Source organism: Girardinichthys multiradiatus, chromosome 3, assembly GCF_021462225.1.
Source record: "Girardinichthys multiradiatus isolate DD_20200921_A chromosome 3, DD_fGirMul_XY1, whole genome shotgun sequence".
NCBI classification, from domain to species: domain Eukaryota; kingdom Metazoa; phylum Chordata; class Actinopteri; order Cyprinodontiformes; family Goodeidae; genus Girardinichthys; species Girardinichthys multiradiatus.
Genome location: NC_061796.1, coordinates 20,206,462 through 20,232,594, shown reverse-complemented (window position 1 = coordinate 20,232,594; position 26,133 = coordinate 20,206,462). Strand labels below are relative to the sequence as shown.

General features: G+C 40.7%; 3 protein-coding genes across 7 annotated transcripts in view; 2 read left to right on the top strand and 1 right to left on the bottom strand.

Annotated features, from left to right (window-relative positions):
• LOC124865930 (NIPA-like protein 2) overlaps window positions 1-5,815 on the top strand; it is a 43,640-nt gene extending 37,825 nt beyond the window's left edge. For all 3 annotated transcript variants that reach the window (XM_047361454.1, XM_047361453.1, XM_047361455.1), the window contains 3 exons: window positions 4,789-4,852; window positions 4,948-5,045; window positions 5,173-5,815. In XM_047361454.1, coding sequence (XP_047217410.1) covers window positions 4,789-4,852; window positions 4,948-5,045; window positions 5,173-5,279 — 269 coding nt within the window. In that variant the 3' untranslated portion in view covers window positions 5,280-5,815. The remainder of the gene's footprint in view (window positions 1-4,788; window positions 4,853-4,947; window positions 5,046-5,172) is intronic.
• Window positions 5,816-6,766: 951 nt separating this feature from the next.
• On the bottom strand, window positions 6,767-19,564 carry pop1 (POP1 homolog, ribonuclease P/MRP subunit). Of its 2 annotated transcripts, none has more exons than XM_047361450.1 (16): window positions 19,336-19,564; window positions 19,054-19,171; window positions 18,200-18,328; window positions 17,759-17,934; window positions 17,402-17,662; window positions 17,226-17,313; window positions 16,928-17,106; window positions 16,563-16,837; window positions 16,337-16,442; window positions 16,153-16,252; window positions 15,940-16,059; window positions 12,409-12,530; window positions 12,076-12,267; window positions 10,276-10,430; window positions 9,554-9,784; window positions 6,767-7,881 (listed from the first exon to the last, which is right to left on the bottom strand). In XM_047361450.1, exons 1-16 carry the CDS (start codon window positions 19,336-19,338, stop codon window positions 7,230-7,232), a joined length of 2,907 nt encoding a protein of 968 aa, XP_047217406.1. In that variant the 5' UTR covers window positions 19,339-19,564; the 3' UTR covers window positions 6,767-7,229. The 2 variants fall into 2 exon arrangements, with proteins under 2 accessions (XP_047217406.1, XP_047217407.1); XM_047361451.1 differs by having other exon boundaries at window positions 16,340-16,442; window positions 19,336-19,563.
• A 94-nt stretch (window positions 19,565-19,658) lies between these two features.
• LOC124865932 (2-iminobutanoate/2-iminopropanoate deaminase-like) lies at window positions 19,659-24,958 on the top strand. 2 transcript variants are annotated; one of them, XM_047361459.1, is made up of 7 exons: window positions 19,659-19,815; window positions 20,763-20,868; window positions 21,099-21,153; window positions 21,251-21,319; window positions 23,817-23,872; window positions 23,960-24,022; window positions 24,756-24,958. In XM_047361459.1, the coding sequence occupies exons 1-6, from the start codon at window positions 19,751-19,753 to the stop codon at window positions 24,017-24,019; spliced, it is 411 nt and encodes a 136-aa protein (XP_047217415.1). In that variant the 5' UTR covers window positions 19,659-19,750; the 3' UTR covers window positions 24,020-24,022; window positions 24,756-24,958. The 2 variants fall into 2 exon arrangements, with proteins under 2 accessions (XP_047217415.1, XP_047217413.1); XM_047361457.1 differs by having other exon boundaries at window positions 19,660-19,815; window positions 23,960-24,958.
• The last annotated feature ends 1,175 nt before the right edge of the window (window positions 24,959-26,133 follow it).

Genomic DNA, 26,133 nt, shown 5'->3' with positions numbered 1-26,133 from the left:
CAGGGCCTGCAATTCCTTGTGCAGAACGTCTACCAGGGCCAGTCTGGCATCAAGGCTAAGCTTCTTGTCGATAGAGTCTAAGACATCTGTGCACCATTTGTCTGGTGAGGTGGTAGTACTATCAAAGCATTAAGGCCGTGTATGCTTTGATGTTGGAGTAGCCTCCAGGTTCTGTGGTTTTCCCATTACGACTCTCTGAAAAGACTCGTCAATGTAGCTCTACATACTGTCAATAGTTTCCTTGTCCTGGTTGTCGTCGATGTGGAAAAAAACACAGTGGTTAATATTTTAAATTGCATTCGATATTTGCCTTGGTTTTTTTGGTTTGTTTTTTTACCTGAGCTGGATAGTTTGTGCAGCACTATGCTGTATAGGGCAGAACATAGTCGGCAGTACTGGACTCAGAGGACTCGAAGCAGACGTCCGGGCAAAGCTCAATTTGTACGACCGCATAAGCAGTGTCTCACAAACTGCTCAGCAGGAAAAAGTCTCCAGATCAAACTGTTTTCTATGTGACACACTGCTCCAAGCAACTGGTCACGAGCACGCGCAGTGGCACCCAATCTCTGTGCCGCACCAACAGATGTATTCCCCTTGTTCTTCCCTTAGTAAGGTTTACTGGCCTTTAATACCACCTTCTTTTCATTTTCTTTTTACAAAGCTACATGGCAGATAAGCTCTGCCTCCCCGTCCGATGACGCCAAGGCAGAAAGTGTGGGAAATGTAGGAAATTGGTATGCTTGACTATGAAACCTCAAATGTTCATGCCACCCTCCCAAGAGCTTAGCATGTCCCATTCTCAGGCGCTCCCCTCTCTCTACCATTGTTGAATTGTGTCCCCAGCTTATGGCAGATGTGTGTTGCTTGTCATAAGTCAAGAAATGGCTACAAGAAAATGGCTACTTGCCTAAATATGCTCATATCTGCAGTCAGAGCAACAATTGAAAACTTTAAAACAACTAGAACTGTGACCAGCAAGGCTGTGTGAGACTCCCAGTCCTATCTTGTCATCTTGGAAACAGAAGAGAATTAATGCAGGAAAAATGTCCATAGCTCACTGTTAAGAGTACTGCAGCAAAGAGTGGAGTCACCATAACCATTCAACAGGCCAATTGCTTGTTTAGAAGTGATCCAAGAAAAAGTTTTTTTATTGTCCAACTATCACAAGCAACAATGTGGAGTTTACTAAACACTTCTGGGACTGATTGAAGCTGTGTGTTTTGGTCAAATAACACTAAGTTTGAGCTTTAGAACAGACACTGCAGGAGGTTCTGGCATTAAACAAAGGTTGAATATGTGGAAAAGAACAAGAACCTCATGCCAACTGTTATGTATAGCCAAGGATCTGTGATGGCGTGGGTCTGCTTCTCAGTCCAAAGCTCAGGGAACCTCTGCAGAGAATATGACACCAACTACAGGTCCTTCTCAAAATATTAGCATATTGTGATAAAGTTCATTATTTTCTATAATGTCATGATGAAAATTTAACATTCATATATTTTAGATTCATTGCACACTAACTGAAATATTTCAGGTCTTTTATTGTCTTAATACGGATGATTTTGGCATACAGCTCATGAAAACCCAAAATTCCTATCTCACAAAATTTGCATATTTCATCCGACCAAAAAAAGAAAAGTGTTTTTAATACAAAAAACGTCAACCTTCAAATAATCATGTACAGTTATGCACTCAATACTTGGTTGGGAATCCTTTGGCAGAAATGACTGCTTCAATGCGGCGTGGCATGGAGGCAATCAGCCTGTGGCACTGCTGAGGTCTTATGGAGGCCCAGGATGCTTCAATAGCGGCCTTTAGCTCATCCAGAGTGTTGGGTCTTGAGTCTCTCAACGTTCTCTTCACAATATCCCACAGATTCTCTATGGGGTTCAGGTCAGGAGAGTTGGCAGGCCAATTGAGCACAGTGATACCATGGTCAGTAAACCATTTACCAGTGGTTTTGGCACTGTGAGCAGGTGCCAGGTCGTGCTGAAAAATGAAATCTTCATCTCCATAAAGCTTTTCAGCAGATGGAAGCATGAAGTACTCCAAAATCTCCTGATAGCTAGCTGCATTGACCCTGCCCTTGATAAAACACAGTGGACCAACACCAGCAGCTGACACGGCACCCCAGACCATCACTGACTGTGGGTACTTGACACTGGACTTCTGGCATTTTGGCATTTCCTTCTCCCCAGTCTTCCTCCAGACTCTGGCACCTTGATTTCCGAATGACATGCAGAATTTGCTTTCATCTGAAAAAAGTACTTTGGACCACTGAGCAACAGTCCAGTGCTGCTTCTCTGTAGCCCAGGTCATGCGCTTCTGCCGCTGTTTCTGGTTCAAAAGTGGCTTGACCTGGGGAATGCGGCACCTGTAGCCCATTTCCTGCACACGCCTGTGCACGGTGGCTCTGGATGTTTCTACTCCAGACTCAGTCCACTGCTTCCGCAGGTCCCCCAAGGTCTGGAATCGGCCCTTCTCCACAATCTTCCTCAGGGTCCGGTCACCTCTTCATGTTGTGCAGCGTTTTCTGCCACACTTTTTCCTTCCCACAGACTTCCCACTGAGGTGCCTTGATACAGCACTCTGGGAACAGCCTATTCGTTCAGATATTTCTTTCTGTGTCTTACCCTCTTGCTTGAGGGTGTCAATAGTGGCCTTCTGGACAGCAGTCAGGTCGGCAGTCTTACCCATGATTGGGGTTTTGAGTGATGAACCAGGCTGGGAGTTTTAAAGGCCTCAGGAATCTTTTGCAGGTGTTTAGAGTTAAATCGTTGATTCAGATGATTAGGTTCATAGCTCGTTTAGAGACCCTTTTAATGATATGCTAATTTTGTGAGATAGGAATTTTGGGTTTTCATGAGCTGTATGCCAAAATCATCCGTATTAAGACAATAAAAGACCTGAAATATTTCAGTTAGTGTGCAATGAATCTAAAATATATGAATGTTAAATTTTCATCATGACATTATGGAAAATAATGAACTTTATCACAATATGCTAATATTTTGAGAAGGACCTGTATTTGATCTATTTGTAATACCAGGACATCTTAAATTTATATCTAGTGGCCTTTGCCAGTAAACCGAAAATGACATGTCACCGAGTCTGTCAAACCAGACCCAATTCCACACTCCATAAAGCATTCCTGCAGGGGTGCTTATAAGTTTGGCACTGGTGATTATATTTAATTAAAAAAAACAACCAACAAAAAAAAAAAAAATTTTTATGTAGAATTTTTTTCCCCACCTAATAAATATAGCAAAAGGTTTTCCATCCATCCGTTGCCTATTGCCGCTCGTCCTTGCAGGATTGTGGGGGAGGTGGTGCCCATCTCCAGCGATCATTGGGCGAGAGGCAAGGTTAATAAAAGGTCAAGTTTAAAATTAAAAAAGTTTTACTCTAATATTGTGCTACTGCAATAAATAATGAATTTATTTAAATTTTTTTACACATCTTTACAGAGGTGCTAGTAAGTGTGGAAAAGTGCTGTATCTGGCCAAACGTCCCCGAAGTTCATTCATCTCCTAGCATTTGTGTAAACCAAACTACAGAGATGTGGTATTTTTAATTTTTTTTAAATAAAACTCAGAAACAGAAACCTTTTTCAAGAACTGGGGCATCTTTCTGGGGCCATTTTTACACTCTGGCCTGGAAACGTTCATTAAAATACGGCCATGGTTTTGGGTCTCATAATTGAAGGGTACTTAAACTTTTATTTCCTTTTGCCTGAGCTCTGTGTTTTCAGATGAAGTGCTGCAATCACCACCAGGAACTTGCATATTCACAATAACAAATTTACCCTGATAATATCAGCTAGATACAGTTAGTATTCCAGCTCAGATCATTCTAAATATTAGTTCAACAATTCACAGGAAACAGTCTAATATTCCTTTCTCATCACTTATGTAGATTCACATAATTGACACATTTTTCTTGCAGTGTCCCCAGTGCCTTTGCTTGTATTAAAATAAAAGCGGTTCTAACCATTTTGAGCTCAACTCACTTTTTCCAAACACATTGCTATTATTTTAAACACAAGTCTAGATGTCACTGGTGTCAGTCTTCCTTTTCTTCTTCTGACACACGTAGTACATTTCCACCTGTGTTCTGTGACATTTGAGGGTCTAAAGTGTTCCAGCGGTCCAAATTACAAACAACAAACAGCAGTTGTAGAGTTGTCAGTTCTTTCCAAGCATTTTACTCCATCTTTACACAGGGACAGGTCTGTCACAAGGGGAAGAGTCACAGGATGTGTTGTTTTGAGTTACTCTCGCCCTTAGTGAAAGGCGAAAGTAAAGTGAAAAAGCTTTTTTTATTACTATTGCTGTTTCTGCCCACACAAATATCACAACGATTGACTCCACAGAACAACAAATTGCTTCTGCATTTTATCAGCAAGAACATCCGTGGGCGGATTTCGCTCTTAAGATTAGTTTAGTTCCACTATGAAGAAAATTAATGTTTTGTTTTTAACCTCCTAATTGCCACAGCAGTTAATTTAAGTCTAGTGAAATGGATAAAGAAAACGTCTGTGCCTGCCTTTTGGCAAGTTAATCAGATCCAGCGAAAATGTTTTTTTTTACTTGGTCCTCAGCATTGTAACTGTGTTAATTTTTTTTAACTGCTACCAATCTGTATAGTGCATCAATTAAAAAAACAGAGTTCCTCTCATCTTCCCTGTGAACATATGCTTCTATTTTTTGGCATCTTTATATCTGAACACCTGAAATAACCTCGGTGTTTTTACTCAAATTTATTTTAATCTGGTTTTTCCTGTTGCAGGGATAATATTTTACCAGGAATTTGAAGGACTGGCTTTGCTGAATATTTTTATGTTCTTATTTGGGTAAGTTTTTGCAAACATAACCACTCATTGGGTCTTAAAATACTGCAGTAAACCTGCAGGTGTTTGTGTTAATCTTCCCTGAAACTCTCTCCCAGTTGTCTTCTGTCCTTTATCGGGGTCTTCCTGATAGCACGAAACAGACCACAGATAAAGCAACAAGATCGCACTTTTATTCCAATGGACAGGGTTCCTGGTAAGTTTTGCTCTCTTATTCCTTTTTACAAAAACAATGTAACATCAGACAGAGACAGAATGAGTTTAGCTGGAGTTACCCTGGCAGCAGGGTCCCATCTAATGAGCTGTGCCATCTATGTTCACAGGGAGAAGGAACATAGACAAAGTGCAGCCCGAGGCAAAGACCCAAACATACGGATCACTGGCAGCTAAACTCATGTGCAACAGAGCTGGTGAAACAGACGATTCATAGGAACCATCTCCATCTGTTTGGACTGCTGTTTCACTCAGTTTGGGAGTTTATGCATAGCTTTTTCAGGGTTCAACTAAATCTCTTATTAAAAGCAGCAAAGATGGGGAGTTCATTCTTAAAATGAAATTGTCACCATTGTCTAATATCCTGACAAGGAAAGATGATTTGGAAATAAAATTAAACTATTGCACAAAAATATCTGATTTCTCATTGGCTGAAATAAGTACTGGATTTCTTTCTGTTCAACACATTTTTGTCATGTGAATAGACTTAGCAGTTTTCTGTTCCAAACTTGATGTCTCAATATTCTGAGGTTATGGTATACATCCAAATAAGTGCACTACTGCCCTCTATTGGTGGGAAAGGACTCCTAATTGCACTTGTTTACCTTTCCACCTTAATGATCTGATGTACATTTACCTAATTAAAAAATATAAAAAGTAAACTCTAAAGTAGTGTTTTCACCTCTCCTCCTGTCTTGTGTAATGTAAATACTTTGTGATGTTGTGTTTAAATACAGCAGCATGCTTCACCAAGATCGCTCTCCAGTGTCTTTTATAACTTGTCCTAGAAGCACAAGCATGCAGCTTCACCGCCCATGTTCACCTCGGGTAAACCTCAGACTGCACGCTTGACTGAACCGCTACCAAACTGTGGTGTTGCCAAGCAACAAACGCTTATCTGCCACCTACACATTGTGGGATATGTGGGAAACCACAGTTCATGGCAGTGTAACTATAAGAAGACTAAGTTTAAGTACCTGTAGTTCAAAGCAGTTACAGTGCCTTCAAGGAGTGTTGACACCCATGTAACGTAACATTTTGTCAGGTTACAGCCACAAACTTTGACGTATTTTGTTGAGATGGGATAAGACTATGACAAATCAGCATGTAATTGTAATGCAAGAAAAATAAAAGTTTTTGCTTTTACAAATAAATTCAGCCCCCCTAGAGTCACTACTCTGAGCCAATTTTGAGCCCTATTGCAGCTGCCAGTCGTTTAATGGCATTTCTCCACCAGCTTTGCACATCTAAAGACCAAACATTTTTGAACAGCTTAAGCTCAGTCAAATAGGATACACGGGATCTGCAGTAATCACGTCTTGCAACAGATTCTCCCTTTGATCTAGATCAGATATTGATGGGACCTTTCTACACATGCTTTTATCCAAACCACTCCATTGTAGCTCTGCCTGCATGTTTAGGGTTGTCCTGCTGGAAGGTGAACCTCTGCTCTGGTCTCAAGTCTTTTCTAGCCTTTCTCTAAAGGGATGGTGCGTTAAAAGTGATTTCCAGCATTTGCCACACTTGGCGTGTAGTTTGCAAGTTCATCTGACTAGATTCTAGAACATCTTCTACATGTCTTAAAATGAGACGTTCTACAATATAACAGTCCTTCAGTGGCCATTTTCTTGCCCCCCAAAACACAATTATGAATTATGATAGGGGTTCAATCTTGGCAAGTAATGTTGAAACATTTTCAGCAAACTTTATGATTTCGTTTTTTATTCGTCGTTATTGTAACAAAAAGCTCTGCACTGCAGTGGCATCTCTTAAAGACGGGCATTTCTTTTCAACACAAAACACTTTAACAAAGGATGTGAAAGAATCAAGTTAGAGATCAAATTCTTTTCAGAAATGTGATTCTTCCATTTGCAGCTTTGATCTCGCCGACAAAGAATTGTCATGAACAGAAATCTGCATAGACGAACATTTCTAATTAGTTGAAATAATAATGATACGGTCCTTGGTGTATATTATACACAACTAAAACTTCAACATTTTGATTGTGTGCTTTCACTCATACTCTGCCATTCATCAGTCAAGGCGCAGGGTTTTTTACCGTGCATTCAGTTGCCTGGTGCACTAGACTCTTTTTATTGACATTATGACTCATTTAGACTGTTTTCCCTTTTTTGCATTCAGTTCTGTACAGGCACTGCTGTTACAGTCACACGTCGATGTTGAGCTTAACAAAGCGGTAGTGCAGGGAGGTGGGGTTGCGCAGCAGCAGCTTTCCTCTGTGTTCCACTGGCTGGTTGAGGAGAGTATTAAGTAGACCAGCAACACTAACGAACCCAAGAGCCTCCCCACAGCCCACAGACAGGGAGAAGTCCCCTTGAGTGATCCAGCCAAGAGTCACCCGAGAGCAATGAGATGTGACACTTGGCAGAGGGTCCGGCCAAAGCCCTAAGATGAGGTCAGAAGACGACTGGGGGTCTTTGGGTGTGATTGGGTCTGAAGCCCGGTCATCAGTGGAAAAAAGTGACGTAGCAGCTTTCTTGGAGCTCTTCTTTTTGCGGTTAATTCTGGATTTAAAGTGGTCTTTGTGAGGGGGCTCCTGGGGGCCACTACCTGCTTTGTCCTTGCTAAACAGCTTCAGGTCTTCTGCAGTCGGCACACACACCATGGCATGGGCTTCTGGATTCCCTTTAGACAGCAGCGTCAGGCGCACCCACAGCAGACTCATTCTGTGAGCAGCGTTGAAAGATGTCACAGCCGAGGGAGTGAGAGGAGGCACCGCCGCCCCAGGGCGCTGCCTCTTTCCTTTCGATGCCGTGGGTCTGCACCAGGCAGAGAGAAGCCTCAGAGACTTTCTGTTCCTGGAAAACCCAAAATAACCAGTATGAATTTAGAACACCAACAGGTGGTTAATATTCTGGATACGTTTCACTGGCCTTATTAGGTGCCCTGAGAGAGATACACATTTTTCAATTTATGACCCAGAAAACAAAAATGTAACCAATGGACTGTAAAACTAAACGATTTATCCTCACAAAGTTCTAAAATGACTCTCAGCTTATAAGCTGCTTTCATGAGGATAAATGTAACTCTCCCTATCTATTAATCTGATGTATTGCAGCAATTTAAGGCTGGATGCACTTTGATTTTTCTCATCAGAGACATTATGACAGCGAGTCTGACTGGAGAAGCATCATGCATCAAGCCTGTCAAAAGCTATGCTGATGTCTCATAAGATAACTTAAATAAAAATATCCCTGGAGTTTAAGGCTCCAAAGTCAGGGCTCATAGTTATATATTTAGTATTCACACCCCTTGAACCTTTTCACGTTTTGTCATTTTACAAAACATTTTATAATATTGGGATTTATTTTTTCATTGTACACAAACACAAAGTAGTGAATAATTGCTGGTGCACATTTGTATTCAGCCTCCTTGAATAAATACTTGAATCACTACTGTCCACCAGCGTTGCATATCTGAACACAGATTTGTGTCAGGATATCTCAAGCTCAGTCAGACTGGATGGAGAGGATGTGTGAACATCAATTTAAGTCTTGTCAAAGACTATTGGATTTAGGTGTGGACTTTGACTGGGACATTGTACCACATAAATATGTTTTAATCTAAGCCATTCTATTGCAGCTCTAGTTGATAGTAAAGCTATGCCCCAGCCTCAAAGTATTTTGTAGGCTCGGACAGGTTTTCTTCCAGGATTGAGTTTTATTTAGCTCCATATATTTTCCTATTAACTCTAAAAAGCTTCCCTATCTCTCCAGAGTTCACAACACGTGGCATTTTTAATTTAAACGTAAAAAGTAAATATTTACTCTAATCTGGCCAGAACACCTTCCACATGTTTGCCTGGTACCCTACATGGCTTGTGGCAAACAGAGGTTCTAATGGCTTTTGTTTCAACAACGGCTTTCTTCTTGCCACTTGCCATTCAGGGCAGATTTGTGGGGTGCACGACCGTTTAGCGGACAGATTCTACCACCTGAGCTGTGCATCTCTCCAGCTCCTCCAGAGTTACCATGGGCGGTTTGGCTGCTTCTCCGAGTATGGTTCTACTTAGCCAGTCAGTTCAGACGAACGGTCATGTCTTAGCAAGTTTGCAGTGTTTTTGGATGATGGACTGAATAATGTTTCATGCGATGTTCAAAGCTTTAGATATTGTTTTATAACTTATGAACTTATTAACCTGGCTCTCACAGAACAGCTAGATTTATAGTGTGTGTATTAGGTTACACAGGTGGACTGTATTATACTAAGTAGGCAGCTGGTTGTACTGGATTTCATTTAGAGGTATAAGAGTAGTAAGGGTTGAATACAAACATATGCCATACCAAGGCAATTTGAAACTATGTATCCATTTTATTTAACTTGGCAGTTATGCGTTCTGTTGGTCTGTCACAAAGTCCCAATAAGATGCAATGAGGTGTGTGGTTGAACTGTGACGTAATGTGGAAATGTTCAAGAGCTATGAGTACTTCAGCTTGAAGCACCATAAATAAGATGCACCAACACATTTACCTCAGAACATTGAAGCAGCTCGGAGGATTAGTTGCAGCTATATTTTGCTGTGATGTCACCTCCTCTATCACATCGGTTTTTGTTGTGCTTTCAGTCTGCCCATATCCTTTCCCCTCCGCTCCTCCTTCCGTTGTCAGGAGCTCCCACTCCTCTGCCAGCTGTTGCCAAGGGCAACGAAAAGGAGCCAGACAGCCATGTTTAATGTAATTGGTCCTCTTGGCTGGCGGACGCCTGAGGGAGAGGTTGAAAGGTCATACCCTTGTCAGACTGAGAGGGAAAACCCTGCCAGGTTTTGTTGTTAGGTATCATGATTGCTGAGTACAGGCAGCATTTTTAACATCTCATCAGCATATTGAGGAAGTTCTGCTTAATGTAAACAGGGGTCACACAAAAAAAGCTCCCTTTATCCTAGCAACTCCAACCTGCTGACAGCCTTACATCTTGATGTAGATCAGTTAATGTTGCCTTTCATTTCAAGACACAGATTTTTAGAGCCATTATATTCTGTTATCATCTTACCTAAAATGCACTAAATAAAACAAATCAGTAGTGTTAGACTCAAATTATGGGAAAATATTTAAACATATCTGCAGCCTTACATATTGGAGGTGTGATATTATAAACTTGAAAATAAACCGGCAGCACAAGACATCCCTGAAAATGCATTCAATTCAAGCAGCACAGATATTTTGGTTCCCTCCAGGACTCAACCTTCAGCTGACCTTCTAAATTTGTCCAGAAACTCTGCCTCCTGCTCCTCCTGAAAACGGGCTCCAGCAGGACAGTCCGGATAGTCGTGGGGAAAGTGGGGAGCCGCTTTGTTCTGAGAGTGTTTCAGACTCATGTGCAGCCCGGCTACACGAACCCCTCTGTACACCTGGAGGGGCATGGAACAAGAGAGTGAGAGATTAAATAAGTTTAAAAAAAAAAAACACATTATTTTTGGCACTAATATAAAAACCTTTTAAAAAAATAAAACTAATAAATAAATTACACTACTTTTTAGTTCCATGCAGACAATGTAATTCCTGGAATTGTCTTAATAGAATAAAATCCACAGCTTATTAAGCCAGGCTCATATTGTAAAATCTTTCATCAGAAAAGAATTACAAGTCTGTCATCTGCGTGTCCGTCAAACTGAGGGACAACAGACTGCCAATGGTCCTCGATCCTTCAGTGACTCACCGACCGCCTATGTAGCTTTCAAGCTAAAGCTGACTTATAACAATATAAAACAGAGTACAAATTCTTCTGGGAAAATCATAGGAAGTAGCAACAGTGGCTTGTAAATGTATTCATACTCCTTGAACTTTTCCACATACTGCCACGTTACAACCACAAACATACATATATTTTATTGGAATTTCATGTAAAAGACCAACCCAAAGTGATATACAATTATGAAGGGGAACGATTTGTGGTTGAAACCTGACAATATGTGGAAATGTTCAAGGGGTATGAATACTTTTACAAGCCACTGTATTTCTATGATGGATGTCTGATTGTCTCCTTTTTTCACAGCTATCTAATTTTCCTCATTCTACTCTCTCTTTAAGAGCCTAACTCTCATAATAAGAGCATTAATATCCTTAGCACGTTGTCCATTTATTGTTGGACTGATAGCGCTTTGAGTGTCTTGTTGCTGAAAAGCGCTATATAAACAAACTTGACATCACTTTCTGATCAGTCTAATGAAATTCAAAATCATGCACTTTAAGATCCATCATACATTGTGAGTAACTATCATGATGCTGATTGTGACACGTTCAAGTCCTTGTAATGTTAAACAGTGAATAAATACCTGTCAATCTGATAGTAATGTTAAGAGTCTTGTAAACAAACTGCTTCTGATCACTTATGTTCATTTTTTTTTTAATCAAATCTATTAAACACCATGTCATTCAGACCAACTCCTCTATGCGGATCAGTTGCAAAAATCTCCAGTTACTTGTAAAACATTATGGCCTGTCAGAAGACTGTAAATATTGAGTGTTTATAGATTTCCAACAAAGCTCATATGGTTGAAGACAAACAGGAAGAAGTTGAGAACATATGGATGTTTCTGATAAATTGCCATATTACACTGTTTGACAGAACTGATGCGCTGCCAAAGAACACAAATGAAAGACAAAACAAGCTGCAGCTCTCGCTGTATCTGGGAACATTTCTACTATTGTCCAGGCTATGAGATTACTTGCATTAAACTCATTGTGCTCATAAAAATTGAATATGACACATTATTGGATTTTGTTGAGGAAACAAGCACAGAAATTTAACAGCTGACCTTTGTGATGGAACAACTATTCAGTGTTTAAAAGACTTACATTTGTTTATGTGAAAAGGCAAAGGGACAACTTTTAAAGATCACTTTAAATCACACCAAAATCAGCAGAGCAAATCCTATTGACAGCTTTTACAGCACCCAAGCTCCACCACACAACAATATACAGTCCCAGCATTCTATTTAACCCAAGCTTTCAGCAAAACACCTTGCCTTGTTCAGTTGGATTCATGCTACCTACCAGCGGGATCCAGAAGGCCATCCCCCATCCTTTAGGAAGGAGCAGGTCCCATCCAGCCCCCCAGGAGTTCAGCTCATTTCCCACCTGCTTGCCAGGCTGATGAACCAGTAAAATGGGGACTCGGCCCTGTGGGGGAGTGGGGCTCAGCCTGGAGCCTGGCACCAGCAATTCACTCTTCGTGCGGTTCAACTCCTACAGCCAGCACACAGAAAACGCTTCAGGTAAGAGGGAGGCTTTTGAATGCATCTAAGACGCACATGGTGGCATGCAAACAGCAAGAACACAATTAAGAAGAAACTGAATCGATATTCAGGTGACATTTCTGATTGGCACCTGCTCGGATATCTTGTTGTCAGTGACGTTGTCCCGAACAGACTGATCCCACAGGAAACTCTGACAGCACTGCTGTGGTACTCCTCGCATCATCAGCTCACGCCTCTTCTCTTCGTCAGCTTCTGAAGAAACACACAAACGCAGAGTATGGTCCTGTGAGGGCAGCTCCACTAGCGTGAGGAAAGGCAGGAATCCAGGAACATTCCTAAACAGAAAGCTGAATGCAGTGCAACAGAACCCACCGAGTCGAACATGGTCAACGGAAATGCTCACCACTCTATTTTTGCTTAGACAAACTATCATTACTGTAATAATAGTAATAAAAATACTTTATTAATCCCCACAGGGGAAATTCGCATCCGGCGGCACATAAAAATCACAAGACCATAAACTCAAATACACACCAAAACACTACCATAGTATTAGTCATACTAGTGGTATTTATAAAGTGTGAATCCCGCACAATGATGCTGTTCCCCCAACAAAAAACACTAAAGCATACAACACTGGCCACAACAGATTGATAGAAAATATGCAACTGCATACATGAAATGATTTTAGTTTTCTGAGAAGACAGTCTGCTCAGTCCTTTTTAATACCAGTCCAGTTTGTTGTTGTGGTGGACTCCCAGATATTTATAGGATTCAACCACCTCCTGCAATTGTAACAGGCTGATGTGTCAGCATTTCGGACGTGCACAATGATACACTAGAGCTGATTAACAGATACTGCAGAGCAGGATCACCCCAACTAATGGTCCTAATATACTGCACTACAGAGAAAGATCCAGCCAATCAGCTGCAAACATGGCCAGACAGCCAGACATTTTTTGCCATTTTCATCTTAGAATATGACTGCAGAGAGAAAATATCATCTATTGATAACAAAAAAGGTTCTTAGCAAAAAGGTTGTCCATCTAGGTAGAACCACCTTGCCCTGATGTTTTTCTCATTGCCTCTTTTTTATTTTTGGTTCCAGCACCGAACAGCTTCACTCCGCTCGACCTGTTGTTTTTCCATTGACTCAGCATCTTGTGCTGTGGTTCATAACCATGACACCAAAATGTGTGTCGTCATTTTTCCGAGACACCACGTAGCTGCCGCCGAATATTGTAGTCCCCTATGATGCACAGAAAAGCCCAGACCTCACTGCTGCAGCAAGGGTTAGACTTACTGGTTGCCTGTAGTGTAGCAGGTTTTGGAAAATGGGGGTTGTTTTTCTGCTCATGGACTCATATGGCTGACCCCGCCTACAGCCAATCACTGAACAGCAGTCTGTTTCATTCTGGCTCAGCCCCAAGGGGACCTGCCGCAGAACAGGTACCAAAAAAAGCTATTACGGGACGGAAAAGCCAGTCATGGAAACGGTCGTAAAATGGGATGAGTGGAGTGGGGTCAGCCAAAGTAGAGTCCATGGTAAAAGGGTTTTGTTTTATTAAAAGTTAAATCATTAAACAACCCGAGGGAAAAACATGGAATCATTCTCTTGAAGGATGTGCAGTCTGGTTGTTAAAAAATAAATAAAAAGAGACAAAAAACATTATTGTATTCATTCACACAGGATTTTTCCAGATCAAGTAAAAGGTAAATATTTAAGCAATCGATGTTGAGGGAAAACGTTCCTCCTTCTGAAAGCTTGAATGGTTTTTGAGGCATGGATTAAATACATGAAAAAACAAGTCTCCAATGATCAGGTTGCATCATTTTTAATGGGATGGCATCACACTAATGCTTGAGCTCCTCCTTGGACAAATCAGATTCAGGATTCATCATTGAATCCTATCATCCACAGTGCGTGACTGCTTCCTTTGTTCTCCTATGGTTAGCGATTAATAATGGTTTGTTCAGTTTTTCTGTACATAAATACACTTTTGTCAGCTGATTTCTTACAGTTCACTCTAACCTTGATTCTCATTTGTCTTTTATTTCTTTTGGGGAGACGATGGCTAAGGTGGGTTGCCGGTTCGAACCGGCAACCCACCAGTCGTGTCCTGCCTCGTCACCTGATGGGGGTCAGAGGCAGCTGTAACTACACAGCCTACCACCGTCAGTGTGTGAATGTGTTGATGAATGGATAGATGACTGATTGTAGTGTAAAGCACTTTGGGGTCCTTGGATTTGATAAAGCGCTATACAAGTGCAGGCCATTTACCATTTGACAAGCAGTTTCTATTTTCAAGGCAGATTTCTTTGAGTTTTGTCATAATGTCTTCACTGCTCCACCTGAATGTTTCCCTTCTACAAACAGAACATTTTGCTGAAGAATGGTTCCTCCTGTGGACCATGTTCCCTGTGAATCAGCCACCTTCAAAGGCTTATTAAAGGTCTGGAAGCCCTCTCTAACTGTATAATTATTTGCATAATGACACTTGTGCATGGATCCGTCTTACAGATGCAAAAAACGGGACGATTCCATAAATTATTCCTGAACATTAAGTGGACCCATATTTTTCCATACTTAATCCGTAAAAAGGATGTGCTGACTTTAATTACAACACTGGCATTTCATTTTGAAGTATGTTTTGAACAGCAAGAACACTAGCTAGTGTGATTACTGATTATTCATACTTTTTTAAAGATATTATTTCAGCACTAGTGGCCTTTATTTTTCATTTTTTGACAGTAGGCAGACAGGAAAGAGGGGTAGAGAGAGGGGGAGGCATTTGGCAAATGTCGCCGTGTCCGGGACTCGAACCCGGGACGGCTGCTTTGAGGACTGTAACCTCCGTATATGGTCGCACGCTTAACCCCTACACCATCAGCGCCGCGCCCATTATTCCTACTTTTTTACTAAAAGTAAAACAACTGAAGGAGCAGTGACTCCATACGTGTTTTTTCATCAGAGACTTATTTGTAAATTAACCACATTGTCAAGGGATTTGGTCTAAAGGGCACACACATTTATATACACACAGTACTTTGGGTTCCCTACATTGTTTATGTGGACATATTCCTACTTTTCCATGAGAACAGTTACTTCAGGGAAGAAAAATGCTACGTGCCAAGTTTACCTTGGCACGTAGCATTTTTTGACCTGTGTATGTCACATCAGACCATAATGGGTAAATAGATGAAAATTTCTAAGAAATGGTTTTATAATTATACAGGCCGAATAGCAATAACAATGAAGAATGTTCTTTTTCTTAAATCGTTAACACATGTTTCTTGCTCTTGTGTTTGTGTGAATCACACGGATGGGCTCAAAAGCCCACTTTATCTATTCAAGGCCACAAAAATCAGCCAATGAGCTGCTGTCAATCACAGAGGTTCAGTTTAGAGTACAGGGTCCTGCCAGGATTCGAACCTGGAACATCTGCATGGCCAGGCAGAGGCCCCCCAGAGCACAGAACCATATGTGTACTCGCTGCAGCAACCTCGAGACTGAAGCCAAGAGACCAATTGGGTAATTAGGATCTGTTTGGATTTTTTTGGGTTAGTTTTCCCTTGGACAATAAAATCCAGTTCATGTACTGTTTATGGTACATTCAAAGCAAAAAGCTGTGTTTTGTCTTTCCAGATGGTCAGATTTTACCTTGGGCCTGGCTCACAAAGGGCACAGCTTTAACCTTCTTTTGTGGTAAAGTTAGTCTGGGGTCATCCACAGTCAACCCCAGCACTGTTCCTGGGGGGAGTTCTCCAGTTGAACAGATACCTGGATGAGTTAAACCAACAAGCAAAAACACACATTAAGCAACCTGGTAAAATAAGTAAAAAGGGGTAAAAAGAGGAAAACACATACACACACCTTTCAGTAAATCAAAGACATCTGTTTGTTGCTGATGAAGACTTATATTGCTCTGATCTTTGCAGTGCTGAGGCCACCAGAGGAAAGGTGACTTCCGTTCCTTAAAAACAAAAACATAAATCCTTTCAGTTTTTCAGAGTGAGAAGAAAAATTCTACTTTAGAGGCATCTGAAGCTGATTTCACCACCATGCTTGCATCACAGACTGTAGCTGCTTCCAAAGTTTCTGCCAGCACAGAATGAGACTGAGGTCCAATCAGTCGATAGCGTACAATCTCCATTGTGAGATCGCTGAAACACATTTACACAGAAGAAAACTATTCGTCTCATCATTGATAAACATAATAATCCTTACTTTTATTTTGCATAGAATCTCCCCGGTTTAACTTTAAATCAAACTTGAACGCTTACTTTATAACTATTCCAGTTGAGCTGGACTTCCAGGTAACCGGGGTGCTGGGTAATCTGGTTCCGTCTCCCAGAATCTTCTTTTCAGCAGGTTCACTGGCATCCTTACGGCTCCTCTTTCTCTTGGCTCCAGGTTTCAGCTTGTTGTCAGAGATGTTTTCAGACTGTGCTTCTACCTGTACGGTCAGATCAGCCTCTGCACACGAGACCTCCGGTTCAACTGGGGTCACCACGGCCTCAGAACATAGGCACACACTTTGTAATTCAGGGAGAAGATCCTGAATACAGGACACATTAAATTAAACCACCTCTGTACTGACTCAATACTGGTAATACAACAACAAACACCACTTGAAGACTCGTCATACCTGCTTCAGAGTGGGATGAGCCCAGATCCACAGCTGTCTGTGGGTTAACCCCGCTGTTTGTGGTCTCCAGAGGTAGGTAACAGGTCCCAGGGGCTGGGAAGGGTACTGGCCCGCTCTGTGCACTGTGACGCTGCCCTGTCGGCCCCCTGACAGGCACATGGCTGCAGCAAATGTGGGACCTAGAAAGAAAAATGGCACAACGGGATCTAAACATACAAATTTAGACTAAGTAAGAATAGATCATCAATAGGCCACCATAAATTTCAGGAGGAAATAAGGAAAACAGATTTGATCTTACCACCCTCCTTGGATGTCAGCTGTGACAGAGCAGCCAGCAGCTTGTCTTCCTCCCCCTTTAACTCTATGCAGCAGTAATAAGAAAGATCCTGAGTTGACAAAACATAAAAGGTTAAAAATTAAATCCTCTTAAATCCACTATATAAACCAAAACAACAACTTGTTCTTTGTGGTTACCTGCAGGAGGCAGTGGCTGCTCATTGCTCTGTAGCATGGTCGGTAGCATTTGTATGTGGGCCTGTCCCCGAGACAGTAGCCCCACTTCTTAACCATGTGGAAGCGCTTGGCGTGCCAGATGTGCGTCTCCAGCCAGATGTTCTTCCGCTGGCGCCGGTTGAACTCCAGCAGCAGGTTCCCGTGGCGCCGCCGGGCCTTACGGCTTTTGCTCTTTGCTGGTTCCTTCTTCTTCTTAGAGCTGGCCAGGAGGCTCTTTTCCCTCTAGAGGAGAACGTTAAGCAGGATGTCAGCGAGGGGTGTTCAGACAATTTTTCTGCAAATAACAACAGAAAGTGTAAAATAGGCCTTGGAGGTTACCATTCTGTTGGCCACGTCTCTCAGTCTGCGAGGGAGCCGCTTGGTGTTGTGGCTCATGGCCCTTCGTCTCATGTGTTTGGGAAGAGTCTGAAACACGTGGCTGCTAGCCGTTGTCTTAGTGACCGCTTTCAGCATGGCACTCACTTCTGCAGCTCTGGCCCTGGCAAAAGCTCCAGCTAGGCAGGGAGATAGGATAGCAAAACTGATTTCTAAATAATGTCCATCCCATGATACATTTCTGGATGATCAACATATAATAAGGTTTTCTTTATCTCTGTGGCTCAACTTCTTCAGTCTCACAAAATAAGACATCACCAAATGAAATTATGCAAGCTGCAATGTGATTTTCTGTTATCTAAAGCACAAAAACCCCATTAATGAAATAGCTCAATAACACAGTAAAGAGAAAGAAAGCGTAAGTTTGCAATAAGACATGTTTACCAGTGATGTACTTGGGCATCTCTCTGGCATAACCACCACCATCTTTCTGATGTCCACGAACCCATCCGCTCCTGTTGGGAGGTGCCCTCTGCCTCTTTGAGAAAGGACGCACATTCGATTGACCACCACCTGGGGAAAAAGAACGTTGTTTACTACATTTCTCAATGTCTAAGACACAGTACACCTATGAGGAGAACATTAGCTCTTCATCTTTCTTGATGGAGCATATTAGAGATATTTTTTTCTTTTCATTAACAAATGCACACTGCTTATGTTATTACAGCTGGGTTAAAGACCCTGCTTTTCAACTACATGACTTCACAAAGAGCAAAAATATGTAAAAGCACACCAAAGGACAAAACTGCCAATTCTGCTCTGTGTGTATCTAGCTGATTAGCTGGTATAACTAAACATTATGGCAGAGGGACAACCTTCGACAGATTCTGAAGCATTCGAGTCACTTTTGAGCTGTGAGGGCTTCAATCTTCAGTGTTTCAAGTGATTTACCAGTTATTAGCCACTGCATACATTCTGAAGAGCTTATCATTAACATTTGCTCACAGATTGTTTGTCTGACTCATTTCTGCTGTTGACTGAAAAGATGATGATGGAGGCTGTTCTGCAGGTTCAGGCAAGGTGAAGCTAACTGCTGGGATAGGCTACTTGCCGCATATGGCGAGCATTTTCACCACAAGTCCCTGCAGTGTTTTTGCTCTCATTTTACACATGAAACACTGATGCAGAATCCAGTTTGGCATTGATCGATCCCATAAATTCATAAGATTTAACTGGCCTCTGAGAAATGAATGGTCTACAACAGAGATGATGGTATGCACGCAGTGAGCTGAGAGTACCAGTGACAGGATGGTCTGCGCCTCCACCATACTCTGTGCTGCTCTCCGGATACTGCACGCTGGCAGGCTGGTTCCTCATCTTCTTCTCACGCATTTTGGCTTTAGCTGCTGACATGTTCTGTAGAAAACCAGAAGGCAGAGCTCAATGACTGACAAGACTGCGACTGCTTTAGCTGGTTAGCTCCATTGCTACGGATAAGGTTAGCATTTTTTGTTAAAACTAGAACTTTAACCGTTCTCTCCAAAAATGTAACATGTTACCCATAATAGTAATACTGTTACCATAGGGTTTGTATAAGTCAAACAATTCCCGAGGCCGCTCTCCTCCTGCTGTTAGCCACCATGTGAGTCTTCCTCATGCTAGTTAGCGTTCTTGTTTGCTTCCGGGTTTTCAGGGGAGGGGTCATAGCATATGTAGCGACTAGACGCAACAAAATAATGCCTTCTTACCCGGTACACATTTAATATGTAGTAACAATAAAATTAAATTGAAATGATTAACGGAATAATTATGCATGCGTGTACACGCATTTGTGCGGGCCACAACCACACGGTTTGTATTTGCTTCTTCATGGCGCGCAGATAGCACGTTGTTTACGGTAAAGAAAATGTGACGCTCTTGTGTCAGCTGCTCGCCTCTCGGTTGCCTGTTAAACTGCATGTTTCACTCTCTTGGGTCAGTTAATACTTTGGAAAAATGGCTGCGCTGATCAGGAGGATCATCAACACAGCTAAAGCTCCGGCTGCGATCGGCCCCTACAGGTGAGAGGAGTCTGATCAGCCAGGGTTAAACTTTAGAGCTGCAGCACTACGGCCCATATGGTAGGAGAAATACATTGGAAGTTCACTGACTACCTATTGATTTCTTATCATGTATTCTAATAGTACAGTGGATTGCAATCACAATGCAAATAGAAGTGGTTTTTATTCATATTCCTTTAAGAAGTAGCCTTTTTGAGCAAAGTGCACATTGTAGATTTTGCACTTTACCCCCAGAGAGCTATTTACAGGTTGAACATGTTTTGCTCCCAGGTTTGAGTTTAGGGATATGTATACCCTATTACCTGATTTATTGCATTCATTGTCCTCTGCTTATCCACGGCCGGGTTGCGCCACAAAAAGAAACAATTTGACGAAATGTTTTAAATAAGGTTACTGCACCTTTTGGGTGAAATGAAAATCTTTGAAAAGCTGCAGTTTGTTGTAACTTGTATGATCAGGACAGTGCTTTGCAAAAGTATCCATACGTCTTCAGAAGGAAAGACTGGATTTTATTTAGGAGTATAGGAGTGAAATTAGTCTGAGTACCACATATTTTTATCCATTTTAAATCCATGCCTTTTCTTTCTGTTTCACATCTATGCACTAGTTTATGTTGATCTGCGTCGTATAATACACATATAATACAATGACGTTTGTGCTTGTTATGAGATAAAATTAGAAAAGTTGACAGTGTGTAAATACTTTTGCAAAGCATAGTATTCTAGAATGTTAGGAGGCACTAATCTTCAACAACTAGATGAAGCAGAAACAATTATTTAAAGCAGAATTCTTATTCAAAATTGTCAAATATTAATGGGATCAGTTGGTTACGTGGTCTTTTTTACCTCAAGAAACCGATTAGGGAGAAAAGTTGGACAGCAGGACAAAGTTACACATAGCCTTTATTGCACTGCAGGTATGTCTTATTTGTTGTTTATGTGTTCAAGCCAAGCAGTGGTGGTTGATCGGACCATGTACATATCTGGGCAGCTGGGGATGGATCCTGCCAGTGGACAGCTGGTGGAAGGTGGTGTTCAGACACAAACCAGACAGGTGACGCCTCACAAATGTCTGTCACTTCTCATTCATTCAGTACAATGAATCACAAAGATTTAAATAGATTGGAAATACCCTATCAGGTAAAACATGACTATAAGCAACATCTTGATAAATCTTAGTTCTTCAATGTTTTTGGCTCTCATAATTGAGACACGTGAAAGTTGAATCAATATTTAAAGTGCTGGGTGCACTGTTATGGACTTTGTGCTGTGAATTTTTTTTAGGCTCTTGTGAATATGGGTGAAATTCTTAAAGCAGCTGGCTGCAGCTATGAGAACGGTGAGAGAAACATTAGTTGAATAATAATATTTGTTTTTACCTTTGTTCAAAACCAGTTTATGTATTTCACTTGTATTTTTTTTCTTTTATTTTGCAGTTGTCAAAACCACAGTGTTGTTAGCCAACATGAACGATTTTGTAAATGTCAATGATGTTTACAAGCAGTGTAAGTATAATAATGTAGCAAACTAGCAATCATTAGAGTCTAGATTTCTGAAAGGTTAAACTCTGCAAAATGCCATCATTTCCATCTTATCAATAGTTGGCCACTGGGTGTCAGTATAACCTAACAGCTTGCATCACTCAGGAGGACATATTGGTTTTTTAACATGATGTCCCACTTTCCAAGCTTGGTTTTACCCCTTTGGTTTAAGCAAATCCTTGAATAAAAGAGAATAAATAAACGTGCCACTAAGTATTCTAAATTAGTATAGGATGTTCCTAAGCAGGTGCATACTACATGTGAGAATGCTACTGAGAAACTGTGTGACTTTGACAGAAGATGAGTACACGGGCTGTTGAAGTTTCCTGAGTCACTTAGCTGAGTGAAATCTGAGCTGCTGCTGTCAGTGGATTAAGCTTCATCTAAATACCAGACAATGTGTTACCTGTCACTGCCTAAAGACAACAAAACCTCCCCTATATATTTCATTTAAAGAAAAAGTAAAAGTGGCAGGGGCTGGGCTGCTTTAATGTAAAGAACACACACTGGAAAAGTATTTATACTCCTTGACCTTTTGCACATTTTGTTGCACATTGTTGCACATTACAACCAAAAAATCCACTGTCTTTTATTGGGATTGTATGTGCTTAAATGCAAACTAAGGTATAACTGAAGTGAGAGGAAAATGATACATAGCTATTGATATGTTTTACAAATAAAACTGAAAAGTGTGATGTGCATTTGTATTCTATAAAGGCCGCATAGGCCAGGTGGAAGAATGCTTCCACAGCACAACTATTAGTTTTGCACTCCAAAAATCTGGCCTTAAGAGTAGCAAGAAGAAAACCATTGTCGAAAGTAAGCTATAAGAAGGTCTATTTGCAGTTTTCTACAAGCCACACAGTGGACACTGCAGGACAACAGTAATAAACATACAGCCGGAGCTACAATGGAATGGTCTAGATCACTTCATGTTCATGTGTTAATATAATATATAGAATAAACCAGTTAAAGTCCAGACCTATATCCAATCGAGAGTCTGTGGCAAGACTTGAAAACTGCTGTTCACAGAGGCTCTCCATACACCCTAGGATTGAGATATTTTGGAAAAAAATGAATGGAGAAAATGTCAGTCTTTATATGTGCATGACAAAGACATACACTAAAAGACTTGCAGCTTGTAGTTGCAGGTTCTACAAAGTATTGACTCACCGGGGCTAACTAGATTTATCCCATTTTCCTTCCCTCTCATAGAATCCCAATAAAATACGATGAGGTTTGTGATTGTACTGCGACAAAATGTGAAAAAGTTTAAGTGGTATGAATACTTGTGCAAGGCACTACATGCTAATCATACTCTAAGCATGTTAACATCCCTCCACTATAAATAAATCTTCCTGCACTGTGTAATGTAGTGTTTAATGTGCGTTGCTAATTCAGACTGATAACACTTTTTGATACCAGTCCATGATAGCAAATGAGTCACTTTATTATGGAAACCATGCAGATGAAAATTTCACATCATATGGGCATAGTTGGTTAGTTTTTGGTGTTTTTTTTTTAAAAGATACTTTTTGCCAGTGTTTCATTACTCATTTGTTTTTTGAATGTATAAAACGTTCATAAAAAAAACAAAAAAAAACAATTTGAGACCTACTTGATGCATGTCTGCATGTGCGCTTGTGCAAAATTAATTTCTCCTGAAATAATGTGTTGCCCTCCTTCTGTGACCACCGTGTTCTTGCCTCACACAAGCCGTTTCTCCTCACCAGTCTGCTATCCACTAACCCTAACCTCACAGGACCCATACTTAAACCTAAAGAACTCTGAGGAAATACACACACTACCGGTCAAAAGTTTGAGACATACTTTCTCATTTAATGGATTTCTTTATTTTTATGACTATATACATTGTATGTAGATCATCACTGAAGGCATCAAAACTGTGAATGAACACATATGCAATTATGTAGCAAACCAAAATTTGTATAGATCTTTACTTATGTTTTATATTTTAGATTTCTTAAAGTAGCCGCCCTTTGCTGTAATGACTGAAATATTAACCTCTGGCCGTCTCTCAATGAACGTCTGGGAAGTTCTTTCAAGACTCTTTGGAAAACCATTTCAGGTGACCACCTCATGAAGCTCAGGGAGAGAATGCAAAGGGAGAAAAGCAGCAATCAGAGCAAAGGGTGGATACTTTGTAAGAATCTAAAATATAAAAATGTTTAGAGTTATTTCACACTTTATGTTTACTATATAATTCCATGTGTTCATTCACAGTTTTGTTGCCTTTGGTGAGAACCTACAATGTATTTAGTCATGAAAACAGAGGGCCTATTAGGGGGGATACTGCATCAAAAACCTTTTGACTGGTAATGTATATGTAAAAATGCATGTAGTGCCCCCATGGTGTAACCATGGCTGTGTGACCAAGGGAACAGATTATTTAAGAGGAACTGAATTTCGCACAACACCCTAATTGAGCTTCCTTCTGTAGTTTTCAGTACCAACTTCCCAGCCCGAGCTGCCTATCAGGTAGCGGCACTTCCCAGAGTGAGTATTTTTTAAAGACGTTTTGTTGATTCGTGCTGATTTGAAACTGATAGCTCTCTGAAAGCCAACTGTGCTGTCTCCCTCCAGGGTGGACTGGTGGAGATCGAAGCAGTTGCTGTTTTGGGCCCTCTGAGAGATGCTTCTTAACAAGTAGATAAATGAAACAATACCACCAAGACAGTAGCAGTTTATGTTTTGTGACCCAGGAAAGAACTGATAAAATAAACTCTATGTACAGAACCCTCAACATTTATTGGTCCCCCTGTTCAAGATGTGTAAAAAGCCTTGAAATAAATGTACCTTTTATTTCAGTAGCTTAATCTCACTGACAAAATTAGCTACTGTACTTTTGTCGCTCCCTTACCCTCCTCAGTGTGCCTGGTGGCAAGATAGACATGGGTCCTTGTGTGATCTTCTTCATTATAGTTCCAGCAGTAGTTATTATAATTCCTGACTTATGGTGATCAACACACATTTGCCTTGCTAGAATAGAATGTTCTCTTACTTTTCCCATTTTGAAGAGTGGCAAAGAGAAAAAGGCCTCTGAGTTTCTAAACAGTATGATCAACTTAAAACAGTAAAGGGTGCATTAAAAAAAGCTTCAGTTACATTTTTTCTCTGATTCAATATTTTTTAGGGGGGTGTCACTAGAATTTTTTTTAAATACAACTAAAACATTTTTTTAATTAAAGGTCGAGTTTTGCTTAAACCTGTTAATACTACTGATATTTCAGGCTTTTTACGCCAGAAGTTCCAATGAATGCGGAGGGTGCTGTATCTTAGTCTAATAAAAGGCCAGTAAGTGATTTATTGCTATTTTAATAATGTTGCTGCCTGACAGTCTAGCATCGCCCAAGCTTGAAGCACTTTCTCCTCATTGTAGATGAGATGAGTAGATGAGACGTTACAGACAACACTGGATCTTCAATTCCTGCGGCTCACCTTTCACTTACAATAGTTGTTAAGCATCTAGCCTTGTTTGTGTGGCTTGAATTTCACTATCAGCCACTGTTGTCCCAGTTATACCCATGACATAATGCATTTATTATTGATGATGTAACCCAGCAATAAATGCTTTTAACGTTTCGATGACATGATACTTTTTCTTGACATATATGTTTGTGATTGCCGTTGGCGTGCATAGTGTTTTTATTCTTTGTCAGGGGATGTGTGTCTATGGCCTCAGGGAAAGGTGGCATGAGCCATTATAGAGTCTATCCCAGTATGTGGTTCCCAGTAAATTAAACAACAGGACCATAATAAGTTTGTTTTGCTTGTGTTTACACTAGTACTTACTACTTTTGACTGCACATGGATCTAGAACATTTTCATAATTGGTTAATAAACAGTTGAGTCAAATGTAAAAGAGGGTTAGGCGAGTTAACACATCTGCAGGTATTATTCCATCACATAAGGGAATTTTGATAGTTTTGCTGTCGTTCCACTGAGAATATTGCTTGTCTGTAGATTTTAAAGCAACAGAACAAGATTTTGTTGTTTTGTCTGCCTCACACTTCTAAACCAGGATAAGTTCTTCGTTCTTCTTATTCAGCTTCAACAGAGGTACTATGGGCCTTTTTGCTTCTTCGCTCTTCTTCCTGGGTGTGTCAGTTTCAGTAGATGGTCATGATTTGGTAACATTTCAGATGTGCAATGCTCTTTCTGTTTTTTGAATAATAGATTGAATAGCCCTTTAGATATTCTTTTGTTGCTAACTCTGTTTTAAAGTTCTCCACAATATTACCCCAGACCTACCTGCTGAGTTCCTTTGCCTTCATGATGCGGTTTGTTCACTAATGATCTCTAACAAACTTCTGAGGCCTTCACAGAACAGCTGGATTTATACTGAGATTGAATTAAACACAGTTGGACTGTTCTTTACAAATCAGGTCATTTCTGATGGCATTGGTTGCTGTTCATAAACGGTATCTGAATAACAAGGGTCTGAATACAAACGCACTCCACACTTTGTTTTAAAAAATCTTGAGAATGATATATCCTTTTCCTTCTGCTTCACAAGTATGCCCTTCTTTGTATTGGTCTACTGCACAGAATTACCATAAAATACATTGAAGTTTATCGTTGTAACATGACAAAAATTTTAAAAAGTCCAACTGGTATGAATACTTTTGCAAAGCACTGTAACATTGTAGTTCCTTCTCAGATGGTTCATGTTTTTGTTTCTTTGAGCATGAGTGCACATGTGCAGCTGCAGTATCTGCTATGGAAAACACAGTTCAGCTCCAGCAATAAAAAGCACG

What these genes read in the sequence shown, in the direction of transcription:
- pop1 (XM_047361450.1), bottom strand. An exon ending in GAGACGTGGCCAACAGAATG is followed by an intron (nt 17,663 to 17,758) that starts GTAACCTCCAAG and finishes GTTCTCCTCTAG; the next exon opens with AGGGAAAAGAGCCTCCTGGC. An exon ending in TTTCTGGACAAATTTAGAAG is followed by an intron (nt 9,785 to 10,275) that starts GTCAGCTGAAGG and finishes CCTCTCCCTCAG; the next exon opens with GCGTCCGCCAGCCAAGAGGA.
- LOC124865932 (XM_047361459.1), top strand. Translation starts at nt 19,751, where the DNA reads ATGGCTGCGCTGATCAGGAGGATCATCAACACAGCTAAAGCTCCGGCT. An exon ending in GCTGCGATCGGCCCCTACAG is followed by an intron (nt 19,816 to 20,762) that starts GTGAGAGGAGTC and finishes TATGTGTTCAAG; the next exon opens with CCAAGCAGTGGTGGTTGATC. An exon ending in AGGTAGCGGCACTTCCCAGA is followed by an intron (nt 23,873 to 23,959) that starts GTGAGTATTTTT and finishes GTCTCCCTCCAG; the next exon opens with GGTGGACTGGTGGAGATCGA.